This window comes from Phoxinus phoxinus, assembly GCF_949152265.1.
Source record: "Phoxinus phoxinus genome assembly, chromosome: 12".
Taxonomy (NCBI): domain Eukaryota; kingdom Metazoa; phylum Chordata; class Actinopteri; order Cypriniformes; family Leuciscidae; genus Phoxinus; species Phoxinus phoxinus.
In genome coordinates this window covers 26,297,745-26,311,084 of record NC_136887.1, presented here as the reverse complement: position 1 = coordinate 26,311,084, position 13,340 = coordinate 26,297,745, and the positions used below count along the sequence as shown (strand labels likewise).

Below are 13,340 nucleotides of genomic sequence, written 5' to 3'. Positions count from 1 at the left end.
GTTTCTATTAAGAGCTCTGCCCAGATATCTTCAGCACATCGGCCGTCTCTCTCACTATCTTCCTCCAGTGCTGCAAAATGTCTCACTTTTTTTCTTTAAAACTAAAGAAAGAGTGAGAAACAGAGGGGTGGGGGGCAGGCACTGCATCAAACCATCACATTCCCCAGTTCTTCTCCACTGAGACCGAGTAGGGTGAGAAAAATCGAAACAGAAACAGCCAGGAAAAAAGCTAAAGACCATATATCTTTAAATCAGCTCTTCCCTCATTTCAAATCAACAGAAGCACTTGTTTTTAATTTTAAAAGTTTTGAAGACGCACCAACCTTTAATATAGTACAGAAGAGTTTCCTTCATATTTTTGCAGTACATAATTAGTCCTAAATAAATACAAAACAAAGCCATATGATTGTGTGACATTTTTGGTCCTACTATTTATCAAAATAAAACTCTTTGTATCCAGTACAGTAGGTCAGATGGTAATTCAGTAAATGCTGAGATGGAATCAGCAAGTTATTTTGTTGAATTTTTTTATATTAATGTCCCTTTGGGCAATTCAGTAAAATAACCAACTCATGAGAATTATTTGCTCATAAATCAGATTCAATTAATCTTTAATTCAGTCTTCAAACTAACAACTTGGGTAAAATATAATGGTAACAATTTACAATCTAATAAAACATTTATTAATCTTGGTTAATTTCTACAGTTACTAATAAACTATTATTCAAATGTTTGGGGTCTATAAGATTTTTTTAAATAGTTTTTGTCTTATGCTCACCAAGGCTGCATTGATTTGGTAAAAAATACAGCAAAAACAGAACTATTAAAATGAAACTTTTCTATTTTAAAATAATGATATATGATATAAATAATGATTATACATGTCAACTTTCAACATATTATAAATATTGAAAGTTGAGCAGCTTAATATTTTTCTGTGGAAATCGTGATACATTTTGTTTAGGATTCTTTGATTAGAAATTTCCCAAAAACAATTTTTTTAAACAAATTTTTTTGTAACAATGTAAAAATCTTTACAGTTACTTTAATGCACCCTTCGGTATAATGCTTGCTCAATAAAGTATTATTTCTTTAATATATATACATTTCTGACCCCAATCTTTGCACAGTAGTGTACATCCTTCAGTAGCATCCTTGCCAAACAGCAGTGCAGAAAAGACTGCATTACAGATCGTAAAAGGGTTGTTTGTTTCAGACAGAAACAATGTTCGTTATTCATCGCCTCAGTGTATAAAAATGAAGTTGCCACAGGTCTGCGATGGCTTCCTCTCTATCATACATTATAATAAGGATATAATGGATCTGTTGAAGAGGGACCCCGGCGTACAAATTGCCTTTAATAGTTCTCCAGAGTGCAAAGTGTGAGTGAGCTATGCAGCATGACAGAGGGTGAGTCACGTTCCCACTGCAACTCATCATCTATTCCCACAACGTCTTTACTTACCGACTCCACAATAACACAGTCTGGAGTTCTCCCAGAGAACACGAAACCCAGGTTTTCTGCTGCCCGAACCAAAGCACCTTCATCTGTGGAACAAGACAGCATTTGGTGAGGGCAGGTGGCGGTTAAGTCACATTGGATAAAAGCGTCTGGTATACGACTACTTGTTCACAACACTAAGCAGACAAACTGTTGGAGATGAGGTGGCACTACTAAAACCTGCTGTTACCTCTTGTCCTGCGATCCGTCTCTACAAAAATCACCCGCCCATGCTTTCCATTTATCTCAAACGTGGTCTGGCTAATATTCAATGCACCGCTGCACAGACGTGAAATTAAAATGGGTCACCAGTCTCGCTAAGCCTCAAAGCTAGGGATAAATTCTGACAAATGCTAAAAAGATAAATTATGCATAACCATGAAGGTGTCAAATGCAAGCACCGGAGAGAGTGAACCTGCATTAATTAACTCATCCGTTTCTTTGCCTGCATTATTTCACATTCATGAATGTCTTAAGAACAAATTCTATCTGTTGTGAGGCAACTTGATAAAAAGCATCCTAACAGATTCACAGCACTGATCTGTCTCATCTGAACACTGTCTCAACTCAACACTGATGTCTGCTAGAGATTGGAAAACCAAACCAGAACCATTAGAAAGAGGAACAGGAAATTAAGATCATGCTGTGGCTGCCCTCTTCACTTCCTGTACTCTATCAACAGCAACCAGCTGTCTGAGAGCCTGAAATGAGTTCAATGATCCATTTGTGGATCCGTTTCCACATTAGTAGAACTACATCTATAGATTTATTTGCTAGATTAAAATAAGTATCTATTGAATACATACACTACCACTCAAAAGTTTGGGATCAGTAAGATTTTTAGGTTTTAGAAATATGTCTCTTATGCTCACAAAGGCTGCATTTATTTGACCAAAAAATCTGTAAAAACAGTAATATTGTGAAATATTACAATTTAAAATAAATTACTGTTTTACATTGTAATGTAATATATTTAAAAAATATAAAATCTTTACCTGTGATGAATGCTCAAGAAACATTTATTATCAAAGTTTTCACAAAATATTAAGCGGAACAAATCTGCTTCATCAATGTAAAAAACCTTTTTAGGATTCTTCAAATTAATAGAAGGTTCATTCAATTATAAGATTATAAATGTCTTTACTGTCACTTCTGAGAAATTTAATGCATCTTTACTGAATAAAAGTATTTATTACTTGCAAGCATCTTTATTTAAAAAAAAATCGGTATTGAAATAGCTTTAGAACGGTAGTGTATATATGAGGAGAATCTTCCTCTGTGGGCTTTTTTTCAACACAGTTATATTTGTAATCAATCGGCATGTCACATCATTCATTTTATTTAAAATTTTAAACAACTGACAGGCCCAATGTACAAATATTTGCTGTTTAAGTGTATTGGGATTTTGACTGACCTGGGGAAGCAGCCTGGTAGGTGATCTTGTTGTCAGTGCGTTCAGGGACAGCCGTGTGACAGATAGCCATCATGGTCATGAAATCTTTAATGACCGGAGCAGTGGGCTGTGTTGGGGAAAAAAAAAAAACACAAGAAACTAAGAAAAAGAAGGCACTCAATCTCTACATATTAATCTTTAGAATGAAACTCATTCTTGATGGTTTGTTCCACAGACATAAATTGGTGTTGGGACAAATTTTTCAACTTGTGCGTTATGCCTGGTTCAGATTACACAATTTTACAATTATGTCTGTTACAATAGTCACTGTGTCAGATTACGCGATTTTGACTCCTAAAATCTTGTTGTGTCGTGGACAAGAAACATGTCAGACTACACGCTCCTTTCCGACCAGTCATCGCATGCCTACCTCTTGAATCTGTAACAACATACGTATACATTTTTTACAGCTATGCAGATGATTTACAGTTATACTTATCACTACGATCCAATGATCTGACAAGCTTAGATGTTCTCCAAGCATGCTCATCAGATTGAAAGCAAAAATTGAAAAGCAAAAATTTAACAGCTTCTCATTTTCTGCAAATCAACACTGATGAAACTGAAGTTGTGATAATCGGTCAGGGCTCTAGTGAAAGTCAGATTGAGTTAGCTCTTAAAGTGTTCCCCAATATTCAGCAGGTAATGGAAATTATTTTCACACCAATTTGAATTTTTAATATCACGGTAATAAGTTGGTTCAGTCATGTTTTTATCAGTTAAGAAATATTTACAAGTTTTAAAGACAGAGAAGTCTATGCTTTTATTTCACCTTGCATTGATTATATTGATTATTGTAAGGCCGTTTTCTACTTTAAATCAACATATTTAACATGGCTTAAATTAGTACAAAATGCTGTTGCTACAGATTACAATGGTACTGACATGTTTTTTTTTTTTTTAAAGATATGCCAGTGCAAGTTGCTTTCAGTTAAAACAGCTCAAACATACATTTTAGTCTGGGACTAGCTTAAGCCTCGTCTGTGAAACCAGGGAAAAAGTCTCATGTCAGTAGAGAATAAAGGCCCGTTCACACCAAGAATGATAACTATATTAGTCTCCACACAAATGCACAATATCATTCTATTTATTCTAAGCGTGCACTGAAGTTATGTCGTCTACTGCTTTAAATGCTCAAGTTTCTAAATGGTTGTCAATGTTTTTATCGTTCATCAGCTGGAAAAAAATCGTTCTGAAAGTGATTCTGTACCGTTATAGTTATGGTGTGAAGTCTGCTATTCTTTTATATATCGAACGATTTCTAAAACTATATATTTATTGTTATAGAAATCGTCCTTGGTGTGAACTAGCCTTAACATTGACAAAAGGCCTAGTTTTGTGATTGTACACTACTAAACACCCAGGTGGCCAGAACAGAGCTGATATGGGCAAGAAAAGAGCCGTGAGGGAAGATAGGAGGTGGGAGCGTGTGGATATCAGAGCCTGTGTGTAAATTTCTGGCTGGCTGGGCATGACTGAGCAGCTGTGATGCCATTACAGTACTTACATGATTACTTTGGAGGTTTTCCAGTAAGCTGGGGTCATTAAATCCAGCTTCCTCTGTGGACTGAGTGCTGTGACTGCATACAAAGAGAGATATGAAGGAAGACAGAGATAAATACAGAAGCAGGTGCTCTCATTTATAAACAAAAGGGCCATTTTGTCTCCCTTCACTGAAAAACATAATTCTCCATCTGTAGTGAAAATTATCTGAAAAATAATGGAAAATAAACTGTCTCCAATTGCTAAGCACCAGTCTGTTTGTTTATAAAGTGCCATTTACTGTACGTATATTTAAGCCCTAGGGGGTCTGCAGTGGTACTGCATGGGGTGCCAATGATTCTTTCATATCAATCTAACTTTTGTAAAAATAAATAAAGGCATTTAACTAAATTACATTAAGTAAAAATTAACAAAAATAACAAATCAAGAGGGTGAAGTGCTGCATGCATCTATAAAGTAAAATTTAAATTAATGCACTAAGCTACATTTATTTATAACAGATTTTCATGTTTAGCTATTGAATCAAACATAATGCAAATAAACCACAGATGATTATAAAGGTCTCATCAATATTAACGATATGCAAAAGAGCCCCTTCATCAGGGAAAGCGCATCTTTGCCAAACATTAATATTAATTCCCTCAAATGCCTTGGTCCTTCCCTTTGACCCCCAAACACCCCGATACTCACTTCAACATTAGCACCACATTATTATCAGACACTAAAGCTCTTGCATTATAAAAAACCTATCCTCTTACTATTCATGAAACATCTATTCAGAGTAGATGCAAACGTCATGTGACCACCCACTGACAATCTCATCAGTAGAGGTACACTGAATTTACACCTTGCAGACTACAGCATTTTTAGGAAGGATATTGATTAGTAGGTCTGTGATATACAGGCCATTCAAGGGCTCAGTAGTGGACATATCTATAGCCCTATGCTGAACATGACATTTTTAAGAACCAGTTCACATACTACATTAACCCTCTCCCAAGCCAATGCGGAAAGGACATTTGGTCAGAGCATCTTACTGCAGCGGCAGCCTCAGACATCAGAACCATATAAATCTGACCGTGAAAAGGTTAGGTGAGATTTGCGGCTTCTGGCAAAGGAGTCTGGGGGGGAAATGTAATGTTTCATCACACTGGGTTCAGTGTACAGCATTGTTCACCTCACCGGTGCATTATATCAAACAAGTTGCAGATTATTGGTTGGTGAGATTCATCTCTTAGACTGAAGATGTCATGTTGAGGTAAGGACAAAATCATAGGGGGGTGGGGGAATTGTGAAGGAGGATAAAAATAAAATGTATCACACTAAGAGGAGCACATTATGAAACTGCGCTGGCACCAGCAAAAAAAATCCAATTTCCTGTCTCTCAGCACCTCAACACGTGCAGGGATACGTGCAGACATGCTCCTTTCACTCACACGCAAAAAGGTTCAGGTTTCAAACGTGTTAAAATGCATTGGTCGAACATTAGTCCGAATGTGCAACAAGCAGAAAATGTAGCTTCCGAACAGAAAAAGCCACGTATCATGCAACGTGAACATTAGGATCCCTGCTGTACTTTGAGCAAAAGCTAGGGCGCATATACACATAGAAATACAATGACAGCATATTTCACATTACTATGAATTAATAAATGTATGTTTACAGCTTTTCACATTAAAAAGTTTTTTCCCCTATTAATTAATACTTTTATTCAGCAAGAACGCATTAAATCAATCAAAAGTGACAGTAAAGACATTTAAAATGTTACAAAAGATTTCCATTTCAAATAAATGTTGTTCTTTTTAGGTATTGAGCATCAAATCAGCATATTAGAATGATTTCTGAAAGGTCATGTGACACTAAAGCTTTGCAATCACAATAATAAATTAAATTACATTTAAAAATTAATTAAAATAGAAAACAGTTCTTTTACACTGTAATGATATTTTACAATTTTACATTTTTGAATTGTATTTTTGATCAAATAAATTTCATTTGATCAAATAAAATGAGTATGTCAATGCAATTCACTCAACATGAATGAGCTGGAAGCATTATAATAATAACTGCAATTTTTAACATCCTAACTCATTTGATCTTGCTAACAAGACTTTAATACAAAATTAGCATGTCATCATACTAAATTTTTTGTGTGTGTTATTTTCAATAACTTTGGCTCAATTAAACATAAGTAATGAGGTCATGTGACAATGATGTTGCATATAATCGTTAGAAATGCTTAACGTTGCATAATGCATATAGCATCACATGCTATTTATAGAAGTAGTAAGCAGTATTCAGAGTAGACTGTGCATGCTACTGCATTCAGAAGACAGCCTCTGTTATTGGTGATCCAAAGCCCAGCGGGACAATCGTCTCCATGGAAACTGAATGCGGCAGTGTAGTTATCGGCCCTCGATGGCCCGATTTTGCTCATTCATTCATAACCCTCCCGCAATCTACTGCAGTATTGAACTATAATGGACTATAACAGATAAACACGTTATTTCTCTCTATCACACGCACCACACAGGCCATTGCAGCATTTCTTATTACAGCTCCACTGAAAAGTAAGCAGTTCCCCATTGTTTAAATGTGTGCATGTTTATGAGAGGGATAAACAGAGTAAACAGCAGAGGTGGAGGGGCAGGAGGCATATGTCAGTGTTGCTTACACAACTCCCACAAGACACATGCACACACGCTTCCATTGTTCCCCTGCACATGGCTTCACCGCTCAAATGAAGCTTCAACCCTGTCCTGCGGACTTAATGCTCAGAGCTCAGACAAAGACAGATACTGCATATAGTGCATAAGTTAATGAGGAAATTCTCCAGAAGCTTTTATCTGGAAAAAAATAGACAATTGTTTTGCCACAACAGGGAATCCAGTCCTTTCAGCCATCATTATTTGTTATTTATGCTTTTATTCTTGCTTTTATTACTTGTTCACACTCCAAAAAATAACCATTTAATAAAAATGTAACTGTGCAATTCATTTAATTTGTAAAACAGAACTTTCCTTGATCCATCTGCATTGAGACTGCATTCATTTTTTTTGCTTAAAGGTATAGTTCACCCAAAAATGAAAACCCTCATAATTTACTCATCCGTAAGTTTTTCCAAACCTGTATGAATTTCTTTCTTCTGCTGAACACAGAAGATATTTTAGAGAATGTCAGTAACTAAACAGTTAATGGACCCCATTTGTAATTATCATATAGAAGTCAATGAGGTCCATCAACTGTTTGGTTCCCATATTCTTCAAAATATCTTCTGTGTTCAGCAGAAGAAAGAAACTCATACAGGTTTGGAACAACTTGAGGGTGAGTATATGATGACAGAATTTTAATTTTTGGGTGAACTATCCCTTTAACATAAATATTTAGTTAGATAAATAGCTCACTCCAAAATTAAAAATGTCACCTCCATGTCATTCCAAACCTGTATGACTTTTTTTTTTCTTTTCTATGGACACAAAAGATTGTTTTCCCAAAAAATGTGCCTTTGTCCTTACAATAAAAGTCAATGGGGTCCAATGTTATCAGCATTTATTCTTTTTGTTCCACAAAAGAAACTAAATTTCAGGATTCCGCTGTAGAAAGTATCCAAGTTAATATTCATTATTTAATTTCATTTTACGAAAATCCTTTTTCAATTTGTGGAAACATTATTCTGAATTAGGTTATATTTTGAGTGCAATAAAACCCCTACTAGACTTGCTAAAGATAGATTTTAATATCAATATCAGATGGGCTAGTAAAACATTTTCGAGTTACGAAGATATTCAATCTAATGGACACAACATGACTTTCCATTCTCTCCACAGGAATCCTGCTCTTCTAGGGACACTATAGAGATCTCTAGAGCCCCGTTCACTAAGTGCAAATTGTCCTCATGGGGTCCATGCTGGATATGGAAGATTGATTTCATTTATAATGCCGGTCCTGTGGCAATAATGTAAATTTAGAAAGTGTACTATTTTAAAAGTAATATATATATATATATATATATATATATATAAAATATTTTCATGTGATCTGAGGGATATTTCAGTAATGTCCAAATTGGAAGTAATATTTTCAAGCTGGAGCTCCATTTATATTTTATTAGTGTTATGAATGGCTGTTCCTGTTACAAATCATAAAGTGTGTCATGATATGGATGGCTTTCTAAAAGTTCAATCCCAAGGAAAACTGACTCATACGCTGCCTGGAGACTGGTCACAAATCTACATACATCACTGTATTCTTTAAAGCTACACTGTGTAACTTTTTTAGTTTATTCTTAGCTAAAAACACTTAGTTCTTTCAAAAATATATGTGCTCATTAATGCATATTTACTTCGTTCAAGTAATAAAGTATTCTCGTGAGTGTATAATATGCTATTGAAAATACATACGGGTGAGGGGTTCGAATGTCGGTCGCCATGTTGCCCCTCCATCTTGAAAGTACATTAGCCAAAGAGGGACATACCCGATAATTCAAGCTTCGCCTTTCGCGTCTCCACAATTCACCGGCACCGGCCCTGTTTTTATTTTTTCCTTTCCCTCTCCCTCTCCCTCTCCCTCCGTCACATCAGCTGATCTCTGATCAAGGAGAAAATGATATAGCCTACAATGTAAACGTTGCCTTACGCTAGTGATGTCGTACAATATACAGAATAACGATAGCACTGCAAAGTTACTTTACTAAGATTAGCTTGCATTCGTCTGGGAACCTGATAGCTGATGTTAGCAATGAAATGGTAAAAAAAATAACGAAAACATAAAACTATTATTCATTTTACATAGATGTCATAACCTATATGTTAACTGACAAATTAAATTACAATAGTTTTCTAAAGTAACCTCATCACTTGAAGGAATACTCATGGACGAGGTCGAACTGGAAGCCATGTTAATCTTGGACTACATTGGCCACCGTAGGAGTTAAAACGAAATCGGAATTGAGAGGAACAGAAACTAATATTCACTGGATGGTCATATACCTTTTCACCGCTAGATGGGGGTAAAAATCACACAGTGTAGCTTTAAGCAGACTTTTAACTGCAGGTTACACAGGGACAGCAACCATAGACTGAAATCTGAAAACTTTTTCTAAATGGCCTAACTTTTGCTATATACAAAATTGCTATATAGCCTGTCAAAAAAAGTATGGAAAGTTTGAACATTCAATTCTTTTGTCCTTTTGTAAAGTCTCTTATGCTCACCAAGGCTGCATATATTTGATCAAAAACACAGTAAAAACAATAATATTGTGAAATATTACAATAACGTTTTTCTATTTTAATACATTTAAAAAAGTAATTTATTCCTGTGATGGTAATTTTCAGCATCATTACTCCAGTCTTCAGTGTCACATGATTCTTCAGAAATCATTCTAATATACTAATTTGCTGCTCAAGAAACATTTATTATTATTATTATCAATGTTGAAAACAGTTTTTGCTGCTTAACATTTTTGTGGAAACAATACAATTTAAACATTTGTGGTAAGATTAAAAAGAGAGAAATTAATATTTGTATTAATCAAAAATGCATTGAATTGGTCAAAATTGACAGTGAAGACATTTATAATTACAAAAGATTTCCATTTAATAAATGCTTTAATAAATACAATTAAATGCTGTTCACAGAACTTCTATTCATCAAAATAATCCTGGAAAAAAGTATCACCATTTCCACTAAAATGTTAAGGAGCATTTAACATTGATAAAGATAATAAGAAATCACTATATTAGAATGATATCTGAAGGATCATGTGACACTGAAGACTGGAGTAATTATGCTAAAAATTCAGCTTTGACAGCACAGGAATAAATTACATTAAAAAAAATATTCAAATAGGAAAGAGTTCTTTTAATTTGTAATAATATTTCATATGACATTTTTCACTGTATTTTTGCTTAAATTAATGCAGTCTTAGTGAGCATAAGAGACTTCTTTCAAAAACATTATAAAAAAAAAAAGTTTCCAAACTTTTGACAGTTACTTGGTGCTATATATTTAGCAAAAGTTACACCATAGAGAGAGAGGCTCATATATAAAGACTTGTCTGTAGTAAACAAGTTTGTGCTGAGAAATCAGAGAAACTCAGTAGATAGAAAATAGAAAACACCTGTTGCCGTCTTAACCATACAGCCCAGCCCAAAGCAACAGATTTATTAGATTAAATCAAACCAGCACAGCACAGATTATCAGACAACAGCTCCTTTTTTATTTACAGTCAACAGGAATCGTCTTCACGCTAATTTAGGGTGACACCGTGCAGACAAAGTCCAATAAACACAACCACATCACAAGAAAAGGGCTCAAACCACATTTCTCACAAGGCAACACAGCAAGAACACATCACAGAAGCATAAAACATACAGCCAATGGTTTTGGTCCTTACCAGTCCTCCTCCGCAAAACTACCATCCTCAACTTCAGCTGCATGACTGTTGGGTGGAGTGAAGAGAGTTACAGACAAAACACAACCCAAATGACCACGTTTACCCATGTCTGCCTGTGCAATAAATCAGATCTATAGAAATGGGTTTAAGAGAATTTATTGATATACTTTGAATAGAAAGCAGTGACAGTATTTTATTATATTTATATGATGTTTATGCTTTAATTAATAAATAATTAACATGAAAAGATGCATCTCAATAAATCCAATTTATATTTTGTAACACTAATTCATGCAAACACGTTAAGAAAAAGTTAGACAACAGAAAATAAAGGGATTTTGTGAGATGCAAGAGCGCTGATAAATAAATAAATAAATAAATAAATAAAAATGTATTCACTGCAAGGCAAAACTCTAATATTTATCCATAATAATTGTCTAACAAAGAATCAGATTTAATGCAACAGACCTCACATGAATTTAAAGGGTAAGGGAGAATGACTAACCAATAAACAACACACTGTAACTACAGCTAATCAAAGAGCACAACTCCAAGGTAAGACGAATAATTAGATGAATGCTGGAATGGCTACATTATCTACTATATAGAAAGGCTAAGACAGTGCTAGTAGACGGGCAGTGGATGAATTGCTGGCTGCTAAACCGATTCTGCTGGGATAGGGAGACACAGCCACTGCTGCCGGCTTGACAGCAGAAAATTATTCTCGCATCTTTGCTCAGGTCAACAGAATCGGGCGTTGTTAATTGTAATACGAGTGGACACTAGCCTGACCATGTGTTTAAGGACCAGACACTGAGTGAGGTAAAAAGTTAGAATGAGCAGAGTTAATATTATGACACAAAGGGAGAATAGCACACTAGGGAAATTAAAAAAAGCAATACATGGAGTTGTGTGTATTGTAGAAATTGTTTTGAAATGACAATAATATTAATACCATGACACATGGCACTTTATTGTCCCAACCATAGTACATAGATTTGAGGACATGTACCATGCCACGTTATTATTTGAAGTTTACATGGTCTGTGAATATGGAAATAATTCAGTATCATGGTATTCATCAACGTACTACGGTATTCAGGTACATTTGATACGGTCAATTTATCATGGTACAGCCATAGTACTTTTTAAATGGGGTTTGCATTGAATGTATGAATACATAACTTCATAAAATATTTGGAAGGAAGCAAGGAAAACAAGAAAGAATCTGAAAAGGAATTTATCATGGTAAATTATAAAAGGAAAAAATGAAAAAGAACAGAAAATTGATCAAATAAGAAAAGTGAAGGGAAAAGAAATTGGACATTTACAGATTTTTCCTTTCTTTTTTTCTTTCATTTTCCAATGTGCTATTAATGATCATAGGTTGACAAAATATTGCTTGGGTAAAAAGCATTAGCATTGACCCTATTGCTTCATGTGGCATTTCAAACCCAAATTATGACTCAACAGAAACTACAAAAACAAAAGGCAGGTTGACTGGTCATGCACATATCTGACTCCGTACCATCAGCCTCAGGGGGAAGAGAATTGTTTAGTACGCTGAAACAGAAGAACTGCATTTCAGCAGGGGGAACAGTGCATTTACGCTAATATAGGCCAACACAAGTCCTGCAGGTATTAGACTCGACCACTTCTTCAGCATCCAAACAACAGATTTCTGCAGACGGGTGGGACTTGGGTCTTTTAAAACAAACATGGTTTAAAAAAGACAAATGCTAGCCGTGTCAGACCCTTTTGGGTTGTTACTGAGAAAAAGAGCTTAGAGCAACAAGATAGAGAAAGAAGAGGGAAGCAGTAGGGTACCTGTGAGACTTGCACCAAAGTATCCCTGCAGAACTGCACTACCTCAGCTCACTTCAAACAGACACTCTCAAAAGCACTTGCTAAAAAGGCGGTCCAGCCTAGTTGGTAAAGATTATGGCTGTTAATGTTGCAGGTTCAAACAAGAATTGGAGTCAAGACCAGATCCACAATAGACTCTTGAGGCCTAAATCCAGTCTTGTCAGTCAAAAACAAAACCTCCATATTGCAATGAACCGAAATCAAAGTTGGAATCAAATTTACCTAAAAGACCTAAATTACCAACATAATCAAAATTGTGCTGAAAAACCTGTAGTACACAATCTATTACATGCCTTCTGTCATCAAATTGATAGTTCATACTTTTATCCAGTAAAATCCTTTTTAGTATCATAAAACATTCCCCTTCAGGTTGTGATACATGTGTCGGTTTTCTGTGAAATATTTAAGAAATGTTTATGAAGTAAACATAATAATAAGTTATACAGTATATTGTTAGCAATATTTCAAGATGAACACATATTGGACAGAAGAAACTGAGGTTTACTTGAATATTCAATAAAAAAAAAATTATGTTAATATCTGAGTATTTAATACAATACATATATAGGGATATTGAGAAATGTTTATTTGTAGCATTGCATTGTTTTGCCCTCCACAATAAA

General features: G+C 35.0%; 1 protein-coding gene across 2 annotated transcripts in view; it reads right to left on the bottom strand.

Annotated features, from left to right (window-relative positions):
• atp8a1 (ATPase phospholipid transporting 8A1) overlaps positions 1–13,340 on the bottom strand; it is a 117,642-nt gene that overhangs the window by 54,550 nt on the left and 49,752 nt on the right. Inside the window, exons 15-18 of one of the 2 annotated variants that reach the window (XM_079630671.1) lie at positions 10,852–10,896; positions 4,462–4,534; positions 2,916–3,021; positions 1,466–1,548 (exon numbers count right to left, since the gene is read on the bottom strand). In XM_079630671.1, coding sequence (XP_079486797.1) covers positions 1,466–1,548; positions 2,916–3,021; positions 4,462–4,534; positions 10,852–10,896 — 307 coding nt within the window. The remainder of the gene's footprint in view (positions 1–1,465; positions 1,549–2,915; positions 3,022–4,461; positions 4,535–10,851; positions 10,897–13,340) is intronic. The other variant, XM_079630672.1, reaches the window with a different exon arrangement.